Raw genomic sequence first — 21,673 nt, forward strand, 5'->3', positions numbered from 1 at the left:
TCAGGAAAATAACACATTATGTCCACTAGATGGAGCTGGATCATCGGAAGCATATTAGACATGTATATGGATTATATGCAATGGCTGCGAGAATGAAGGAAGGACGGAGGGAAGGCGGGGAGGAAGGGAGGGAGGAAGGAAGAAAGGGAGGAAGGAAGGAGGGAGGGAGGGAGGAAGGAAGGAGGAGGGAAGGCGGGAAAGTGGGAAGGAAGGGAGGTGGGAAGGAAGGAAGGAAGGGGAGGGAGGAAGGAAGGGAGGGGAGGAAGGAAGGGAGGAAGGAAGGGAGGAAGGAAGGGAGGGAGGAAGGAAGGGAGGGAGGAAGGAAGGGAGAAAGGAAGGAAGGGAGAAAGGAAGGAAGGAAGGCAGGAAGGAAGGAAGGGAGGAAGGAAGGAAGGAAGGAAGGGAGGAAGGGAGGGGAGGAAGGAAGGGAGGGAGGAAGGGAGGGAGGAAGGAAGGAAGGAAGGAGGGAAGGAAGGAGGGAGGGATGGAAGGAGAGAGGGAAGCAGGGAAGGAGGGAGGGAAGGAAGGAGGGAAGGAGGGAGGGAGGAAGGAGGGAGGGAAGGAGGGAGGGAAGCAGGGAAGGAGGGAGGGAAGGAAGGAGGGAAGGAGGGAGGGAAGGAGGGAGGGAAGGAAGGAAGGAGGGAGGGAAGGAAGGAGAGAGGGAAGCAGGGAAGGAGGGAAGGAAGGAAGGAAGGAAGGAGGGAGGGAAGGAGGGAAGGAGGGAGGGAAGGAGGGAGGAATGGAATGGATGCTCCATACAGCTGCACCACTTTAGTCAGTCATGACGTCTAAGAAGCAATTTCAGGTCTCACTGCAACTCCGAAACAATAAAAGAATAAATGATTGACGATTCGCTGATTCTTGTCCATCCAGAAATTTAGGGAAACGATATCATTCCTCCAGCTGGCTGCGCTGGGAATGCGTCTCACATGAAATGAGGTTCCGCTCCGGTGGGAACCCAAAAAGTTCAAATCATAAAACCTACAACAGCAGCAGTGCCCGACCAAATCATTCATCTTCTCTACAGCATCCAAAAGCACACATTGTATACAGCATTTCTGAGCTCCAGAAGGCGAGGGGGGGGGGATCTGATATCACAAACTGAACAGCATACAGTAGATCAGGGAGCTGAGTGTAATCTGAGACCAGAGTGCAGGAAAAAGATATACCCCTCTGTACATAGTCTCACAGGGTAACGTACAGCTGATGCTGTGTGCTTGGCAGGGTGGGAGGCTCAGGGGGTGTTCCTAGGATTGTCTGGTGTCAGCCTAGACTGGCAGGAGTGACTCATGCTGATAGTAGAGAGCAGGCAGAAATCAAACTCAGTGCTTTGGATTGAGGCAAGGACACAGTATAGAAGGATGCTTTTTGTTCATTTTTCATTTTGGAGGTCTACAACCACTTTAAAAGTCCTCCAGCACATCCCTTTACCTTATAGTCATAATGTTTATATTTATTTTGTAGTCCTGGTGACGGAGGAGTGCTGTTGGCCCCCGAATCGTGTTGGTTTGATGTGATCATATGATGACCAATTAAAGCAATTTGGACCCTTCAGCTTTTGGTCAGTTACTGCTGTTGTCGATTTTATCCAACGACAGAGAAGACGTCCCACATCTACTTGTCTATGGTTGGCCAAAAGATACTTCTGAGTCCTTCTACTTATAGCGGATTCCTTACAGAAATCTATGAGCCTTCTCTAGGAATCATCACAAATGTATTATGAGAAGGAACCAGACCCACCGACCACGAAATAAACAACAGAAAGCCAACAATTGTCACTGAAGAGGGCGAAGCCTCAGTTATAAGGGCAGCTTTCCAAAAAACGTAAGTTATGCAGGAATAGTGAGGAACATTTTGGAAAACTGCCTTCATTGGCCTAGGCTGAAGGAGGCATGAGGTCTTCAAAACATTCCTCATCATTTTTCTCAATATCTGTTACGGTCAGGGGTCAGGCTCAGAGCCCAGTAGGTGTAGCAGTAAAGATGAAGCCCACCAACCAGCTGGATAAGTACTCAAGCAGGTCACCCTGGTGGATGATGCGGGGTCACCCGAGATGTGGGGTCTATGCACTAGTCTATGTGAGGTGTATTCACCAGAGCTCCTGAGGGTGGAGATGGGTTTTGCTGCATGTAAGTACCAAGTCGGTCCTCGGGATCGCCCCACCAGGAGGTGAGCAAGGCGGGGTCCAGTAGCAGACATAGCAGGTAGGGATCAAGCAGAAGCATAGTCAGTAAACAAGCCAAAGGTCAGTAACAAGTGGTTGCAGGTTGGGGTCAAGCAGAAGCGTAGTCAAGGAACAAGCCAAAGGTCGGTAACAAGTGGTTGTAGGTTGGGATCAAGCAGAAGTGTAGTCAAGGAACAAGCCAAAGGTTGGTAACAAGTGGTTGCAGGTTGGGATCGAGCAGAAGCGTAGTCAAGGAACAAGTCAAAGGTTGGTAACAAGTGGTTGCAGGTTGGGATCAAGCAGAAGCCTAAACGAGGAACAAGTCAAAGGTTGGTAACAAGTGGTTGCAGGTTGGGATCGAGCAGAAGCGTAGTCAAGGAACAAGTCAAAGGTCGGTAACAAGTGGTTGCAGGTTGGGGTCAAGCAGAAGCATAGTAGAGGAACAAGCCAAAGGTCAGTAAAAAGTGGTGGATGACGCAGGCTCAACCGAGGTGTGGGATCTATGCACTAGTCTATGTGAGGTGTATTCACCAGAGCTCCTGAGGGTGGAGAAGGGTTTTGCTGCATGTTAGTACCAGGTCGGTCCTCAGAATCGCCCCACCAGGAGGTGAGCAAGATGGGATCCAGTAGCAGACATAGCAGGTAGGGATCAAGCAGAAGCGTAGTCGAGGAACAAGCCAAAGGTCAGTAACAAGTGGTTGTAGGTTGGGGTCAAGCAGAAGCGTAGTCGAGGAACAAGCCAAAGGTCAGTAACAAGTGGTTGTAGGTTGCGGTCAAGCAGAAGCGTAGTCGAGGAACAAGCCACAGGTCGGCAATGAGTGGTAGTGGAGATGAGGACAGCTGCAGGCATGCAAAGAGTAAGATATTGGCTGGAGAGAGGACAATATTCTGGTAAACAGGAAGTGCAAAGGCATGACCTAAATCAGGAAGTTCATGGGAGGAGCAAAGAGTTCAAGGTTCACCAGAAACAAGAGGCAAGGAAAGGTTGTCCTAAGAGATCAGACAGGGAGCTGGCCAGCGTCTCAGGAGCCACAGCCAGAAACCACAGAGGTCGCAGGTTCATATCCGGACCCTGACAATACCTTCAGCCAAAACTCTTAAATGATGACAGGAACACCCCATGCAAGTGGCAGTGTAGAGACAACAACTCCACCACACCGCAATTCTGCTGAAATCAGGAAGTTCTCTGTAATGTAGCTGGAATCCAGAGAGCTCCTCACAGGGTCCCTTCCCAAAGCCTGAACACGGTTACTTGCTGTCCTTTGTCTCCAGTAGTGGTGAGGTTGGGTTGGGGATTGGATTCATTCAAAAACCCAAATTCATTGAACCTGGAAGATAACCACCAATGCTGAGACCTATGGCCACCCTAGGTCAATAATGTCACCAATATTTAGGCCCCTTTGTATACAATCAGTGGTGTGGTTGGGAACCTCCCACCCGCAGCTCATTGGCCCAGCAATGACAGGTTCAGACTAAACCCAAGCTCCTCCCCAATTATCAGTCACATTCCCAAGGTATATTGGAACCTATTTGATGGCTTTCAGAAAGTTCTTACTTTGGCCTTTCTGTATATAAGAGACAGCGAAGGGCCTGCAGTGGTCGTGTTTGGGAATCCTCCTACATCACACGCCAGGGGGTTCCCAGATTACCAGGGAGGAGGGTGGGCTGGAGCACTACAGCCGAAGTGAAGAATTGAAGTCCCATGCTGGTAGAATGTGCCCCCCCCAATTTATCTCCAGGTAATTTAGTCATGACTGGAGTGAACCTTTCAACCTTCTCGAATGATGGAATTAATTCATTCTTTTATGGAGCTTTATTTGCGCACTCACCTGGCGTTCGGCCGCACCAGGTCCCGCCCCTTCCTCCACGTGATGGTCGGTTTCGGGGATGCTCTGGGTTTGCACTCAATGAGGACGAATCCTCCCACTTTTCCCAGGGTGACTCTTCTGACGAATGCACTGGTGAAGTCGGGGCCAACCGCTACCAGAGGGGGAAAAAAATAAAGAATTAAATCGGAACAAAGAGGACCTGTCACTACCGACTCACCAATCAAATCGAGTCCTGAAACCTTCAAATGTACCTTGTGGGTGACATCGACCAGTAGGCCTGACTCTGCTAAGAGGCCAATAGATACTCAATAGACTCTCCCATATACTCCCCCCTCGAAGGATACCTCCCCCATATCCTCCCCCCTTGAAGGATACCTCCCCCATATCCCCCCCCTCGAAAGATACCTCCCCCATATCCCCCCCCTCGAAAGATACCTCCCCCATATCCCCCCCCCTCGAAAGATACCTCCCCCATATCCTCCCCCCCATGAAGGATACCTCCCCCATATACTCCCCCCCTTGAAGGATACCTCCCCCATATCCTCCCCCCCCTTGAAGGATACCTCCCCCATATACTCCCCCCATTGAAGGATACCTCCCCCATATCCTCCCCCCCTTGAAAGATACCTCCCCTATATCCTCCCCCCCTTGAAAGATACCTCCCCCCTATACTCTCCCCCCCCTCAAAAGATACCTCCCCCATATCCTCCCCCCCTTGAAGGATACTTCCCCTATATCCTCCCCCCCTTGAAGGATACCTCCCCCATATCCCCCCCCACAATAAAGGATGAGATATTTGTTCTTTTGAGAGAGATATAAAGGAGAAATCCTGAACAGGAATAGCGGGGAAGCCTTCCACAGAAACTGGACAACTGCCTTGGAGTGACATTCTCCTTCCTATAGGACACCAATGATGGGGCACTATTCCTCCCACTGACACCAATGATGGAGCACTATTCCTCCCACTGACACCAATGATGGGGCACTATTCCTCCCACTGACACCAATGATGGAGCACTATTCCCCCCACTGATACCAATGATGGGGCACTATTCCTCCCACTGACACCAATGATGGGGCACTATTCCTCCCACTGACACCAATGATGGGGCACTATTCCTCCCACTGACACCAATGATGGAGCACTATTCCTCCCACTGACACCAATGATGGGGCACTATTCCTCCCACTGACACCAATGATGGGGCACTATTCCTCCCACTGACACCAATGATGGGGCACTATTCCGCCCACTGACACCAATGATGGGACACTATTCCCCCCACTGACACCAATGATGGGACACTATTCCTCCCACTGACACCAATGATGGGGCACTATTCCTCCCACTGATACCAATGATGGGACACTATTCCTCCCACTGACACCAATGATGGGACACTATTCCTCCCACTGACACCAATGATGGGGCACTATTCCTCCCACTGATACCAACGATGGGGCACTATTCCTCCCACTGACACCAATGATGGGGCACTATTCCTCCCACTGACACCAATGATGGGGCACTATTCCTCCCACTGACACCAATGATGGGGCACTATTCCTCCCACTGACACCAATGATGGGGCACTATTCCTCCCACTGACACCAATGAAGGGGCACTATTCCCCCCACTGACACCAATGATGGGGCGCTATTCCTCCCACTGACACCAATGATGGGGCGCTATTCCTCCCACTGACACCAATGATGGGGCACTATTCCTCCCACTGACACCAATGATGGGGCACTATTCCTCCCACTGATACCAATGATGGGGCACTATTCCTCCCACTGACACCAATGATGGGACACTATTCCTCCCACTGACACCAATGATGGGACACTATTCCCCCACTGACACCAATGATGGGACACTATTCCTCCCACTGACACCAATGATGGGGCACTATTCCTCCCACTGACACCAATGATGGGGCGCTATTCCTCCCACTGACACCAATGATGGGGCGCTATTCCTCCCACTGACACCAATGATGGGGCGCTATTCCTCCCACTGACACCAATGATGGGGCACTATTCCTCCCACTGACACCAATGATGGGGCACTATTCCTCCCACTGACACCAATGATGGGGCGCTATTCCTCCCACTGACACCAATGATGGGGCACTATTCCTCCCACTGACACCAGTGATGGGGCACTATTCCTCCCACTGACACCAATGATGGGGCACTATTCCTCCCACTGACACCAATGATGGGGCACTATTCCTCCCACTGACACCAATGATGGGGCACTATTCCTCCCACTGACACCAATGATGGGGCGCTATTCCTCCCACTGACACCAATGATGGGGCACTATTCCTCCCACTGACACCAATGATGGGGCACTATTCCTCCCACTGACACCAATGATGGGGCGCTATTCCTCCCACTGACACCAATGATGGGGCGCTATTCCTCCCACTGACACCAATGATGGGGCTCTATTCCTCCCACTGACACCAATGATGGGGCTCTATTCCTCCCACTCATCTAATGTATCTCCAGTCTATGGCTGTCTCCTGGGTCATGTCCTCGGTCTCCATCGTACCCCATAGCATGTCGCTGTCTCTTGCAGGCTTTGATCGTCTATTGTCACATGTGGTGTAGCCCCTGACATCCTTCTGCAGTATTACATTTGCTGAACATTATGTCCGGCTCTTTGGTGACACCAGGGGCCACACTTCTGAGGTCTCCTGACCCGCCCCCCCCGCTATAGAAATTGCAACAATGTATTTGGTTCTGCAGCTGCACAAATGTTCTCTCTGGACTTTCCTCTGTTGTCTGACCTGATAGATCCGCCAGAGCGAGCCCAGCCCCCTCCCCTGCCAAGAAAGGAGCATTCCCCCCCCCAGCCCAGGCAGGACAACCCCCAAGGACACCCCCTGCTCACCGATCACCCTCAGCTCGGCACTGGAGTAGACGGTTCCGTGTTTGTTTTCGGCCAGGCACTGGTACATTCCGGAATCGGAGCTGTTCACCGACGTGATGGTCAGGCTGCCATGTTCAATCTGGAGGCGTCCCTGGGGAGCAGAGGAGAGGATGGTGTCAGAGCCGCAAAACTGCAACTGACCTGGAACAGCCAATGGGAAACATCGCAGAGACGCAGAGCGCCTGGAAACGTATGAGGCCGGGAAAAAGACCAGCCAATGATCAATAATTACCACCAATCGCAGCAACCGGGACCCTATCACCACGGCAACATCCACCGCAAACTTACCTGGAATGTGGCAGTTGGTAGATTTTCCCTCACTTCCTGCCTTGGTGACCACCAGGGTTTCTTTCTCAGAGAATATTTGAAGGTACTTCCCCCCTTGTCTCCGCCCCCTACCCATCTCTGACCACTGTTCCTTTGTTCCACCCTCTACCCACCTCAGAGCACCATCCCTTAGTTACGCCCCCTACCCACCTCAGAGCACCGACCCTTGGTTCCACCACCTACCCACCTCTGAGCACTGTTCCTTGGTTCCACCACCTACCCACCTCTGAGCACCGTCCCTTGGTTACGCCCCCTACCCACCTCTGAGCACCGTGCTTCGGTTCCACCACCTACCCACCTCTGAGCACCGTCCCTCGGTTCCACCACCTACCCACCTCTGAGCACTGTTCCTTGGTTCCACCACCTACCCACCTCTGAGCACTGTCCCTTGGTTCCACCCCCAACCCACCTCTGAGCACCGTCCCTTGGTTACACCCCCTACCCACCTCTGAGCACCATGCTTCGGTTCCACCACCTACCCACCTCTGAGCACCGTCCCTCGGTTCCACCACCTACCCACCTCTGAGCACTGTTCCTTGGTTCCACCACCTACCCACCTCTGAGCACCATCCCTTGGTTCCACTCCCTACCCACCTCTGAGCACCGTCCCTTGGTTCCACTCCCTACCCACCTCTGAGCACCGTCCTTTGATTCCACCCTCTACCCACCTCTGAGCGCCATCCCTTGGTTCCACCCCCTACCCACGTCTGAGCACCGTCCCTTGGTTCCCCCCTACCCATCTCTGACCACTGTTCCTTTGTTCCACCCTCTACCCACCTCAGAGCACCATCCCTTAGTTACGCCCCCTACCCACCTCAGAGCACCGTCCCTTGGTTCCACCACCTACCCACCTCTAAGCACTGTCCCTTGGTTCCACCACCTACCCACCTCTGAGCACTGTCCCTTGGTTCCACCCCCAACCCACCTCTGAGCACCGTCCCTTGGTTACGCCCCCTACCCACCTCTGAGCACCATTCCTTGGTTCCACCACCTACCCACCTCTGAGCACCGTCCCTCGGTTCCACCACCTACCCACCTCTGAGCACTGTTCCTTGGTTCCACCACCTACCCACCTCTGAGCACCGTCCCTTGGTTCCACTCCCTACCCACCTCTGAGCACCGTCCCTTGGTTCCACTCCCTACCCACCTCTGAGCACCGTCCCTCGGTTCCACCACCTACCCACCTCTGAGCACTGTTCCTTGGTTCCACTCCCTACCCACCTCTGAGCACCGTCCCTTGGTTCCACCCCCTACCCACCTCTGAGCACCGTCCCTTGGCTCCACCCCCTACCCACCTCTGAGCACCGTCCCTTGGTTCCACCCCCTATCCACCTCTGAGCACTGTTCATTGGTTCCACCCCCTACCCACCTCTGAGCACCGTCCCTTGGTTCCACCCCCTACCCACCTCTGAGCACCGTCCCTTGGCTCCACCCCCTACCCACCTCTGAACACCGTCCCTTGATTCCACCCCCAACCCACCTCTGAGCGCCGTCCCTTGGTTCCACCCCCTACCCACCTCTGAGCACCGTCCCTTGGTTCCACCCCTTACCCACCTCTGAACACCATTCCTTGGTTCTATCCCCTACTCCTCCAGCAACTATAGAAGACCCCCACCAGCAACAAGAGACCCCCCCAGAAACAATACATCCCCCATAATGATTTACACCCCTCAAGCATTAATACACCCACCCCAGCAACAATAGATCTCTCAACAGCCAGCAACTGTAGACACCTCCTTCAAGAGTAGATCCCTCCCAGCAACAGAAAACTCCCCCAGCAACAACTGAGCGCCAGCAACATAAGACTTCCCCAAAAACAGACCTCCACCAGCAACAATAGATCCCCAGAAACAATACATACCACATAACAATTTATACCCCCCCAGCAACAATACATCCACCCCAGCAACAATAGACCCCCACAAGCCACAATAGATCTCTCAGCAGCCAGCGTCAATATAACCTCCAGCAGCCAGGAACAATAGACACCCCCCCAAGAATACATCCCTCTCAGCAACACAAGACTCCCCCAGCAATTTTAGAAGACCCCCCACCAGCATTAATAGATCCCCCAGCACCTCTTGCCATGACATAGATACTGTGCTGGAGGTGCCGGAGCTGCACCTCCGTTTCCTCTACATTACACACTTCCTCAGTGGCTGTCATGGATACACCCACCAATTGTGGGGTGCGGGGCAGACACCAAGCACCCGGCAGCACCCCAGTGTATGGATTGACAGATGATTGCTTAGCAGTGCAGGAATGTCTTTGCGTCATCCCCCCCCCCCCCCCAGCCCACAGTACATGAGCCTGACAGGAACTGACCACACATCGCATCATTTCACTAAACTCAAATACGTTTTATCTTGTGGTCATGTGATGTAGCCCATGTACCTCGGCACCTCACTGGGGGAGATTAGTGATGAAGCTTGGAGCCCAGTATGAAAGAACACGTCCCTGGCATTCCTTTAGACGTGCATACCTTTCCCTACTGGACACTGAGTGCTGCAGACTTTAGCTGTTTCAATCTGCAGGGCCGGGGTTCGACCAATCAATAAAGTTCATTCGGTGGGTGGTCCCTGCATGTTTAGAGGCAGGGTCTGGGCGGGACCAACCAATAATATTTATGTGATGGGTTCTCCCTGCACATTTAGAGGCGGAATCTGGGAGGGACCAACCAATGAAGTTTATGTGATGGGTGGTCCCTCCATATGCAGAGGCAGGGTCTTGGCGAGACCGACCAATAAAATGTATGTGATAAGTGGTCCCTGAATATTCAGAGGCAGACTCTGGGTGGGACCAACCAATAAAGTTCATGTGATGGGTGGTCCTTGAATATTCAGAGGCAGGGTCTGGCTGGGACCAACCAATAAAGTCCAGGTGTTGGGTGGTCTCTGTATATTTAGAGGCAGGGTCTGGGCGACACCAACCAATAAAGTTCATCTGATGGGCAGGGTCTGGGTGGGACCAACCAATAATATTTACGTGATGGGTGGTCCCTGCACATTTAGAGGTGACATCTGGGAGGGACCAACCAATAAAATATATACGATAGGTGGCCCCTGAATTTTCAGTGGCAGGGTCTGGGAGGGACCAACTGTTAAAGTCCAGGTAATGGGTGGTCCCTGCATATTTACAGGCAGGGTCTGGGTGGGACCAACCAATAAAGTCTATATCATATGGGTGGACCCTGCGTATTTAGAGGAAGAGCCTGGGTGTGACCATTCCCTAAAGTGGGCGTGGTTGGATCACACACCCCAAAATGGACAAATAACCAGGTTAACAATGTCCTGGCATCCTGGACCATAGTGTCAGTGTGGACACATATACAGTGTAGATATACATATATGTTGTCAGTAGCTGTATATAAATGAATGCAGAACTTAGTCGCACTGTATTGCACGCCGCCCCCCTACCCCCCCACACACAATAATGGCCTTACTTTGCTCTGAAGCCGCTGCCCGTTCTTCAGCCAGGTATATGTTGGTTTCGGTCGCCCGCTGGCTTTACATTCCAGTAAAATGTTTTCCTCTATGGCGATATGGGCGTCGTTAATCTTCTGGACCCAACTGGGAGGAGCTGCAGATATAATCATCATATCGCCATTTGTTACACATATTATAGCCAAGCCACCCAGCCAATGGCACTCAATTCCAATACCTCCTCCTCCCCCCGACCCCCCCCCCAAAAAAAACCTCATATTTATCACAGATAATCCCTTCGCCAGAAAAAGTTTGTTTTAATGATTTATTGATTTTGTTACATTTAAACGATGGATACTTTGAACTCCGGGGTGATAAATCCATCGGTCACGTGTCGTTTTCTGGAATCTCAGAGATCTTTGTGTATTTCTTCCAGATCTTTGCCGTCACAGAGACTTCCTGGAATAAAGACCGCTCGCTGCTGCTCTCTCCTTGTGCAGGTGGACTGGTCTTGCTCCACCCCCTCCTGTAGTGGATGGAGCCAGCAGGGCCCCTCCCATAGCTCTGCTCTCTCTCCTTGTGCAGGGGGACTGGTCTGGTCTCCGCCCCCTCCTGTAGTGGATGGAGCCAGCAGGGCCCCTCCCATAGCTCTGCTCTCTCTCCTTGTGCAGGGGGACTGGTCTGGTCTCCGCCCCCTCCTGTCGTGGGTGGAGCCAGCAGGGCCCCTCCTACAGCTCTGCTCTCTCTCTTTGTGCAGGGACACTGGTCTGGTCTCCGCCCCCTCCTGTAATGGATGTAGCCAGCAGGGCCCCTCCCACAGCTCTGCTCTCTCTCTTTGTGCAGGGACACTGGTCTGGTCTCCGCCCCCTCCTGTAATGGATGTAGCCAGCAGGGCCCCTCCCACAGCTCTGCTCTCTCTCTTTGTGCAGGGACACTGGTCTTATCTCCGCCCCCCTCCTGTAGTGGGTGGAGCTTGTCAGATTCCTCCCACAGCTCTGCTCTCTCTCCTTGTACAGGGGGACTGGTCTGGTCTCTGCTGCCCCTCCTGTAGTGGGTGGAGCCTGTCAGGCCCCTCCCACAACTCTGCTCTCACCCCCTCCTGTAGTGTTCTGTGGTGGGTGGGGCCTGCTGTGCCCCTCCCACAGCTCTGCTCTCTCTCCTTGTGCAGGGGGACTGGTCTTGTCTCCGCCCCCCTCGTGTAGTGGGTGGAGCTTGTCAGATTCCTCCCACAGCTCTGCTCTCTCTCCTTGTACAGGGGGACTGGTCTGGTCTCTGCTGCCCCTCCTGTAGTGGGTGGAGCCTGTCAGGCCCCTCCCACAACTCTGCTCTCTCCCCCTCCTGTAGTTTTCTGTAATGGGTGGGGCCTGCCGTGCCCCTCCCACAACTCTGTTCTCTCCCCTTGTGCAGGGTATAGGATTAGAGCTTTTTTATGGTTGAACTGGATGGACTTTTGTCTTTTTTTCAGCCAGACTAACTATGTAACTATGTAAGGGTGACTAGTCTTGTCTCCGCCCCCCTCCTGGAGTGTTCTGGGTGGAGCCCCCTGATGTCACTGCTACTTTTACGAGGTAACATCTGGGGTTGCAAAGGCATGAAGTGCACATGAAGAAGGTTTATATACTTTGTGGTCATTGAAGATTATATTTGCGCTGGGAGTTCAGCTTTAATGCTCACAAATGATTTTGGGAAATCAAGGAACAGTCCACATCCATAGAAAAGTAATACAGCCGCCCGGGTGACCCGCTTACAAATGATAGCCAAGCCCTAGAAGTAAGAAATGGAAGATACTGTACAGAGACCGGGATCAGATGGAATCACATTGAATGGATCTGGAGGCATTTGAAACGTTGGGGGCTTCACTCTGGTTGATCGAGGGGTTCCCGGAATTGTGACTACACTTGGGATTGTTCTTTCATGTTATGTTTTCTTTCGAGCCGGGAAATGCCCCAAACGCTCTGCTTTGTAGAGTATTTTTCCAAAAACCAATAAAAACTATTTTGAAAAAAACAAAAAGTTTTGGGGGCTTTGGGCAGACAATGGATGAAGAGACATTGAATGAAGTCTTTGGTGGAGAAGCTTTGGATGAGGATGACTCTCCTCATATTCATCAGTCAGAGGATGCTGGGAAATGGGTTCAGTCCTTCTTGTGTCCATGTGAAGGGATAACCAACACCCAGATCAGAAGGCCAAACCACTCCTCCATCTTTACATAGCTTGCTCAGAGAGTAGAGTTTTGGGAGGAGTCCAGTAGGCTCCACCCACTACAGAAATCTACAGGAGGGGGCGGAGAGAAGACTAGTCACCCTGCACAAGGACAGAGAGCAGAGCTGTGGGAGCGGTCCAGCAGGCTCCACCTACTATAGAAGGGGGCGGAGACAAGATCAGTCACCCTGCACAAGGAGAGAGAGCAGAGCTGTGGGAGGGGCCCAGCAGGCTCCACCCACTTTAGAAGGGAGCAGAGACAAGACCAGTCATCCTGCACAAGGAGAGAGAGCAGATCTGTGGGAGGGGCCACCAGGCTCCACCCACTATAGAAGGGGGCGGAGACAAGACCTGTCACCCTGCACAAGGACAGAGAGCAAAGCTGTGGGAGCGGTCCAGCAGGCTCTACTTACTATAGAAGGGGGCGGAGACAAGACCAGTCACCCTGCACAGGGAGAGAGAGCAGATCTGTGGGAGGGGCCAGCAGGCTCCACCCACTATATAAGGGGGCGAAGACAAGACCCGTCATCCTGCACAAGGAGAGAGCAGATCTGTGGGAGGGGCCAGCAGGCTCCACCCACTATAGAAGGGGGCAGAGACAAGACCAGTCACCCTGCACAAGGAGAGAGAGCAGATCTGTGGGAGGGGCCATCAGGCTCCACCCACTATAGAAGGGGGTTGGAGACAAGACCTGTTTTCCTGCACAAGGAGAGAGAGCAGATCTGTGGGAGGGGCCAGCAGGCTCCACTCACCATAGAAGGGGGTGGAGACAAGACCAGTTTTCCTGCACAAGGAGAGAGAGCAGCAGTGAGTGGTCTTTATTACAGGAAGTATCACAGCGAATGACGGCTCAGATCTGGAAGAAGACACACAAAGCTCACCGAGATTCTAGAAGATGACACGACCAATGGATTCACTTTATTTACTTATCCCAAAGTTGAGCTGTAACCATTTGGTATTGTAGCGCATACCCCTCGGGGGTCCCACAGATTGGCCCCAGGTTCCCTTCCCTAGAGGATGCCAGGCACCCAGCAGCAAACAGTCTCCCGACTCAAGGACCAGGCAAGGAACGTCTTTGTGAGATCTAATGCTCGTTGAACTTGGATGGGCAGCAGGGTGGGGGGGGGGGGGGGTTGGTGGAGGGGATTCAGTGGACAGAGAAAGGCGGCACAAGGCTGTTATCCAGGAAAATGCAGTTTGGGACAACCTTTCTGAAACTGGTGGAGAACTTTGGCCCCACCTGCCACCCACTTGTAATGCAGTTTTAGCATCATCACTCCGGTGATTGGACAACAATTTACACCCTCAGCCATGTAACAAACAATTAACACCCGTCCCAGACTGCATGGCACCACGATGATTTCATTAGAATGGAGCATTTCACAACTTTTAACACCTCCAGTCAGGTAGTAGGACCATCAACATCTGCCTGGTTCATAGTAACATGATGATTGGATTAACCATTTTACTGCTGCTGACTGAAGGGTTACAGTGGAGCCGAACCGCTTGTACCACGCCTGTCAGTAACCCTTTCAGTGGCTGTATTCCATTAGACTAGAAGCTCATAGTCACTACAGGGACCCTTAGCTCACAGTGGAGTGCCAGCTGAGATTCTGCCAAATCAGGAATGGCCATCATCAGCGACTGAAAGGCCACCCATCATCACCCAGCCTGACATTCATAAAAAAATTAGGACACCCCCCTCCATAATGCCGGTTCCCACCACTGTCCACCCTCCACTGCCACGCTGTGTTATCTGCTTCGCACTACCCCCTGATACCCTGTGTCTTCTTCATCTCACCAACGTCTTCTTCCCTCCCCCTGATGTATCTTCTGGCCCACCAATGTGTGCTCCACTCCCCCAATGTCTCCTTCATTCCACCAATGTCTTCTTCCCTCCCCCAATGTCTCCTTCATTCCACCAATGTCTTCTTTCCTCCACCTGATGTCTCCTCTGTCCCACCAATGCTTGCTCCACTCCCCCATTGTCTCCTTCATTCCACCAATTTCTTCTTCCCTCCCCCTGATGTCTCCTCTGTCCCACCAATGTTTCCTCCACTCCCCCAATGTCTCCTTCATTCCACCAATGTCTTCTTTCCTCCCCCTGATGTCTCCTCTGTCCCACCAATGCTTGCTCCACTCCCCCAATGTCTCCTTCATTCCACCAATTTCTTCTTCCCTCCCCCTGATGTCTCCTCTGTCCCACCAATGTTTCCTCCACTCCCCCAATGTCTCCTTCATTCCACCAATGTCTTCTTTCCTCCCCCTGATGTCTCCTCTGTCCCACCAATGCTTGCTCCACTCCCCCAATGTCTCCTTCATTCCAACAATTTCTTCTTCCCTCCCTCTAATGTCTCCTCTGTCCCACCAATGTTTGCTCCACTCCCCCATTGTCTCCTTCATTCCACCAATTTCTTCTTCCCTCCCCCTGATGTCTCCTCTGTCCCACCAATGTTTCCTCCACTCCCCCAATGTCTCCTTCATTCCACCAATGTCTTCTTCCCTCCCCCTGATGTCTCCTCTGTCCCACCAATTTTTGCTCCACTCCCTTGTTCTCTCCTCCGTCCCACTGAGGTCTTCTCCGCTTCCCTAATTTATGCTCCCCCTGATGTCTCCTCTGGTCCCTCAATGTGTCCTCCATCCTCAATGTCTGCACCACCCTAGCAATGTTTTCCCTGCTTCTCTGATGTCTCCTTCCCATCCTTGGATGTCTCCTCTGTCCCCCAATGTCGTTTTCACTCCTCCCTGATGTCTCCTCCACTTCCCAACATCTCCATCCTACTAATCTCTGCCCCCCACCCCAAAAATGTCTCCTCAATCCCACTGAAGTTTTCTTTGCTTCAGTGATGTCTTCTCCACTTCCCCGATGTCTCCTCCATCCCACCAATGTCTTCTCTGCTCCTTAGATGTTTCCTCTGTCCCACCAATGTCTTCTCATTTCCCATTGACATCTCCTCTCTCCCACCAATGTTCTCTGTACTCCCCCAATCTAGCCACCATCCCATCAATGTCTTTCCACTCCACGGATGTCTCCTCCCACTGATGTCTCTTCTGCTCCCTTAATATCTCCTCCATCCCCCCGATGTCCCCTCCATCCTACCAATGTCTTCTCTCTTTCCCTGATGTCTCCTCTCCTTCCTCAATGTCTCCTCAGTTCCTCAATATGTCCATTATCCCTGATATCTTCCTCACTTGCGCAATGTCTCCTACATCCGCCAATGCCTCTTCCACTCCCCAATTTCTCTGTCCTACTGATTTCTTCCCCTGCACAATGTCTCCTACATCCCAATGACATCTTCTTTCTTTCCCTGATGTTTCCTCCACTTCCCCTGATGTTTCCTCCATTTCACCTATGTCTTCTCTTTTCCCCTGATGTCACCTCTGTCCCACCAATGTCTTCTATAATCCCCTGATCTCTCCTCTGTCCAACCAATGTCTTCTCCTCTCCCCCACAGTCTCCTCTATTCCTGACGTTTCTTCCATCTTACCAATATCTTCTCTTCTTCCCTGATGCCTTCTCCCCTTCAACTGATATCTCCTCTCTTCCACCAATGTCTTCTCTGCTCCCCCAATGTCTTTATATTCCCAATGTTTCCTCCATCTTACCAATGTCTTCTCCTCTTCCCTGATGTCTCCTCTGTCCCACCAATGTCTTCTCTGCTCTCCCAATGTCTACTCCTCCTGATGTCATCCCCGCTCCCTCAATGTTTCCTACATTCCCGATGTCTCCTCAGTCTTACCAATGTCTTCTCTGTTTCCATGATAGCTTCTGCCCTTCTCCTAGAGTCTCCTCTCTCCCCCGATGTCTCCTCTCCTCCAGCAATGTGTCATCTAACCCTGATGTTTTCTCCATTACCTGGATGTCTCCTCCATTCCCCAATGTCTCTGATCTACCAATGTGTTCTTCAGGCCCCCAAAGCGTCCTCCATCCCTGATGTCTTCTCTGCTCAATGTTTCCTCTGTCCCTTAATGTCTTCTACATCCTAATAATGTCTCCTCCACCCCCAATGTCTTCTCTGCTTCCTGGTGTCGCCACAAAGAATGGCAAGGGGGTGGGACCAGTGTGGCAGTGCCCAGAAGAAGCAGCCAGTGGAAGAGAACCATGATGGTGGTGTGGGATCCTAGATATATCAGCTGAACAGCAGGTTGCAGCGGGACTGGATTTGCCGTACAGGTGAGTACGTGTTAAGGGAGCACAGCAGCACAGGTAAAAAGAGAAAAACATGGTGGGTGGGGGGGAGTGGGAGGTAAGTTCTGTTTCAAATTATTTCCATTGTAATGCATTATATAACGTGGAGATCCTTTTATCACCCAGCACGTCCCATTTCATTTACACGCATCTACGCTTATTGACCGATATATACAGCAAACATTTTGTTTCTTAGTTTTGGACAGAGAAGGGAAGAGTTGAAACCTCCATCAGTTTTTATTACTGTCTGTTGCGTTGGAGATCTGGACCCTCACTTCTGGTCCTGGAGATACAACGGGAAGAGGGATAAATTCCTCTCTTAGATAGTTACTGGAACAGATGTCCTCATTAGAAGAATTACCCTTTCCTTTTTGGATTTCCCATCATTCCCATCAGGACAAAATGAGAAGGTGAATTTCCCCAACGGGACACAGACACCAATAAAACGTATCAAGGGTTCTATTCCTTCCCTACTCCATCCAAATCTGGAAACAAATGTTGGCTCTACATACACTGTAAGACGTTTTTTAGTTTCTATGGTACAGAACTGGTAAATGTCCCCCTTACAGTAGCCAAATTCTACCATCATGTCCTAATCATACCAAAATATGTGAGCTGCCCTCGCACCATGTTCTTCCCACGCGTATTCTCGGCAACGCATTCGTAGGGCCCGGCGTCTTCTTGCTGGAAGTTGGGGATCTCCAATACCCCACTGGAGCGGTGCCGTCTTACTTTTCGAGATATGCTTTTGCCGTCTGCCCTCCTCCAGGTGATGGTGGGTACTGGGCTGCAATGAAGAGAATGCAATAGATCATAACGGGTAATACGGGTCCAATGTCATGAAATGGGCAAAGAGTAATGCGACCATCTGCAGAGTCCTTCTGTGATTGTGGACTTACTGAGGGGGAACATTCACTCATGGGAACTAGGACTATATATGGACGTTCCTCCTGGAGCTAAAGAGTTTTTGTGATAAGCTGATATATCTTCTGCTTCAAGGGATGGTTAAAAAAGAGAGACAGAAGAGAGAGGAGCGGAGAGGAGGAGGAGAGGAAGAGGAGGAGGAAAGGAGAGGAGTGGAGAGGAGGAGGAGAGGAGTAGAAAACAATAGGAGGAGGAGAGGAGTGGAGAGGAAAGGAGGAGGAGGGGAAGAGAGGAGAAGAGAGGAGGGGAGTGGAAAGGAGAGGAGAAGGAGAGAAGAGGAGAGGAGGAGGAGAGGAGAGAGGGGAGGGAAAGAGAGAAGAGAGGAGAGAAAATGTGAGAGAAAGGAGGAGAGGAGAGGAGGAGGAGAGGAGAGGAGAGGAGGAGGAGAGAAGAGGTGATGGAGGAGGAGAGGAGAGGAGGAGGAAAGGAGAAAGAGAAGAGAGGAGAGAGAGGAAAGGAAGAGCCTAGAGGAGGAGGAGAGGAGAGTAGGAGGACAGAAAAGGAGATGGGGGAGGAGAGAAGAGGAGTTAGAGGAGGAGAGGAGAGAGAGAGGATAGAGAGAAGAGAGGAGAAAAGAAGAGGAGAGAGGGGAGGGAGAGAGAAAAAAGAGGAGAGAAAAGCAGAGAGAGGAGGAGAGGGAGAAGGGAGGAGGAGGAGAGGGAGAAGGGAGGAGGAGAAGAGGAAAGGGAGGAGGAGAGGAGAGGGAGAAGGTAGGAGGAGAGGGAGAAGAGAGGAGGAGAGAGAGAAGAGAGGAGGAGGAGAGGGAGAAGGGAGGAAGAGGAGAGGGAGAAGGGAGGAAGAGGAGAGAAGAGAGGAGGAGGAGAGGGAGAAGGGAGGAGGAGGAGAGGAGAGAAGAGAAGAGAAAAGGAGAGGAGAGAGTGAGGATAGAGAGATGAGAGGAGAGAGTGAGGATAGAGAGATGAGAGGAAGACAATAAATGGACAGAGAAAGATAGTGTGAAGAGAGAGGAAGGAGAGGAGACCCAGAAAAACAGACCAAAAAGAAAACATGGGAACAGAAACAGGTACAGTACATAGGACAGAAAAGAAGAAAAAAGAAAGACGAGAGACAGAGAAAGAGAGGAAGGAAGTTTGGCTCCTCCCCCCACCACTTTCCCTTGTTCCCATTGGTTATAGTTCAGTGACAGGATCTGACTGGAGAATTACTCACTTGCCCAATGCAAAACATTCCAATTTAACTGTAGAGCCCTTCGCTGCAGACACCGATTCGGGAAAATGGACCTCGATTTTCGGTTCGTACTCTCCCATGATACCTGAATGAAGGAAGACAAGTGAGTATATGGAGGAGGGTGGATTGATGGAGGGGGGTGGATTGTATGGAGGAGGGTGGATTGTATGGAGGAGGGTGGATTGTATGCAGGAGGGTGGATTGTATGGAGGAGGGTGGATTGTATGCAGGAGGGTGGATTGTATGAAGGGGGGGGTGGATTGTATGGAGGAGGGTGGATTAATGGAGGGAGGGTGGATTGTATGGAGGAGGGTGGATTAATAGAGGGAGGGTGGATTGTATGGAGGAGGGTGGATTAATAGAGGGGGGTGGATTGTATGGAGGGGAGTGGATTAATAGAGGGGGGTGGATTGTATGGAGGGGGGTGGATTGATGGAGGGGGGGGAATTGATGGAGGGAGGTCGAATGATGGAGGAGGGTGGATTGATGGAGGGGGTGGATTGATGGAGGGGGGTGGATTGTATGGAGGGGGTGGATTGATGGAGGAGGGAGTGGATTGATGGAGGAGGGAGTGGATTGATGGAGGAGGGAGTGGATTGATGGAGGGGGGTGGATTGTATGGAGGGGGGTGGATTGATGGAGGAGGGAGTGGATTGATGGAGGAGGGAGTGGATTGATGGAGGGGGGTGGATTGATGGAGGGGGGTGGATTGATGGAGGGGGTGGATTGATGGAGGAGGGTGGATTGTATGGAGGAGGGAGGATTAATGCAAGGAGGTGGATTGATGGAGGGGGGTGGATTGTATGGAGGGGGGTGGATTGTATGGAGGAGGGTGGATTGATGGAGGGGGGTGGATTGATGGAGGGGGGAGGATTGATGGAGGAGGTGGATTGTATGGAGGAGGTGGATTGTATGGAGGAGGTGGATTGATGGAGGGGGGTGGATTGTATGGAGGAGGGAGGATTGTATGGAGGAGGGAGGATTAATGGAGGGAGGTGGATTGATGTCGGAGGTGGATTGTATGGACTTTGTGAAGCAGACATGACAAGGCCCGGTTCAGTGGACCATTACTGAGGATTCAGTCCTAATGTGCTTCACTGGTAGCAAATGATACAGTTGGGTGTTCCACCAGTGGGACCTCTATTGACAACCGATGTGTCTCACACAGATATATTTATACAGTATTTATTGGGTGGTTTTTGGAAAGATGAACTGCTCCAACATCGGTACCTGATCTCACAGATGGGCACGAACTCCCACAGACACCTTCCAAAACTTTGTAGAAAGTCCTCCCAGATGAGTGGAGCCTGGTATAGCCACAAAGGGGGGGGGGGACCATAAAGATATTCGGTGTGGAGCAACTGGAGTGTCCTGCACAGAGCTCTGACCTCAACCCTACTGAACACCTTTGGGATTAATTGGAACATCGATGGTGAGCCAGGTCTTCTCATCCAACATCTGTACCTAACCTCACAAATGTTCCTTTCCAGACACACTCCAGTTTGTGGGAAGTCTTTCCAGAAGTGTGGTGCCAGCTCCAAGAATGGTTTGATGAGTTCGGTGTGGAGGATCTCCGGAGTCTTGCACAAAGCCCTCACCTCAACCCTACTGAACACCTTGGGGATGAACTGGAACACGGATGGTGGACCAGAACTTTTTTTGGTGCCTAACCTGAGACCCAACATTTAAGCCAGGACTTCTCCAACATCAGTACCTGACCCCACAAATGGGCATAAATTCCCAACAGGCACCCTCCACAAATCCTGTGTAAAGTCTTCCCAGAAGAGAGGAGACGTGAGACCTCGGAGGAAGATCTTAAGAAATACATTTTTTAACTTTAGCGTAGATGAGCTTTAATGGAAATTCCCATCTTCTAGTGGAACGACTTTTCCTGTAGGGGTGACCTTGTCTTATTTCACCGAGGAGGAAATTGGAGAAGATTATTTTACCGTGACCTTGGGCGATCGTGTTCTTCATGTACCTGTTTTCCATTTTCAATACATCCAGGATGAATAATTAATTCGCAGACATGATGGATGCTGCGGGAACCAGGTGATTGGACTTTGCAGGACCAGATAAAGAGTTACTTAGCGGAGGGATTACAGAGAACATTTATTATGTCCGGCATGCAGCAAGGCTGACCACAGACAGGCAGATAGTTCCTGAGAGTGATGGTCGGGGATTGTAGATCCATCCTTATAGCAGAGGAACCTGCCCAACGCTTATTATTCCTAATTCCTAAGTAACATTATCACAATTGTATATTATATATCTCGTACAATCGGTTATATGATCCAACCAATCCTGAAGAAGGAGGGTCACATTCCCGAAACACGTTGGCCTCCCTCTTCTTCTATCACCCCCATTGGAAGATTTTCCTTCACGTCATGTTCCAGTGACACAGGCCGCCGACGCATTTGTTAGCCCTTTAAGTATTTATTAAATCTCTGTTATGGATCCGCAGTGAAGTTCCGGCTTTTTGCT

At 51.5% G+C, this 21,673-nt stretch overlaps 1 protein-coding gene across 2 annotated transcripts in view; it reads right to left on the reverse strand.

Moving 5' to 3' along the window:
• The window catches only part of LOC149434319 (contactin-4-like), a 126,181-nt gene that overhangs the window by 39,426 nt on the left and 65,082 nt on the right, over window positions 1-21,673 (reverse strand). For both annotated transcript variants that reach the window (XM_089663821.1, XM_089663822.1), the window contains exons 6-10: window positions 19,172-19,274; window positions 17,680-17,864; window positions 10,707-10,843; window positions 6,899-7,028; window positions 3,994-4,144 (exon numbers count right to left, since the gene is read on the reverse strand). In XM_089663821.1, the coding sequence (XP_089519947.1) occupies window positions 3,994-4,144; window positions 6,899-7,028; window positions 10,707-10,843; window positions 17,680-17,864; window positions 19,172-19,274 (706 nt within the window). The remainder of the gene's footprint in view (window positions 1-3,993; window positions 4,145-6,898; window positions 7,029-10,706; window positions 10,844-17,679; window positions 17,865-19,171; window positions 19,275-21,673) is intronic.

This window comes from Staurois parvus, unplaced genomic scaffold (assembly GCF_062004578.1).
Source record: "Staurois parvus isolate SC_StPar_1 unplaced genomic scaffold, SC_StPar_1.0 ptg001778l, whole genome shotgun sequence".
In the NCBI taxonomy this organism is placed as follows: Eukaryota; Metazoa; Chordata; class Amphibia; order Anura; family Ranidae; genus Staurois; species Staurois parvus.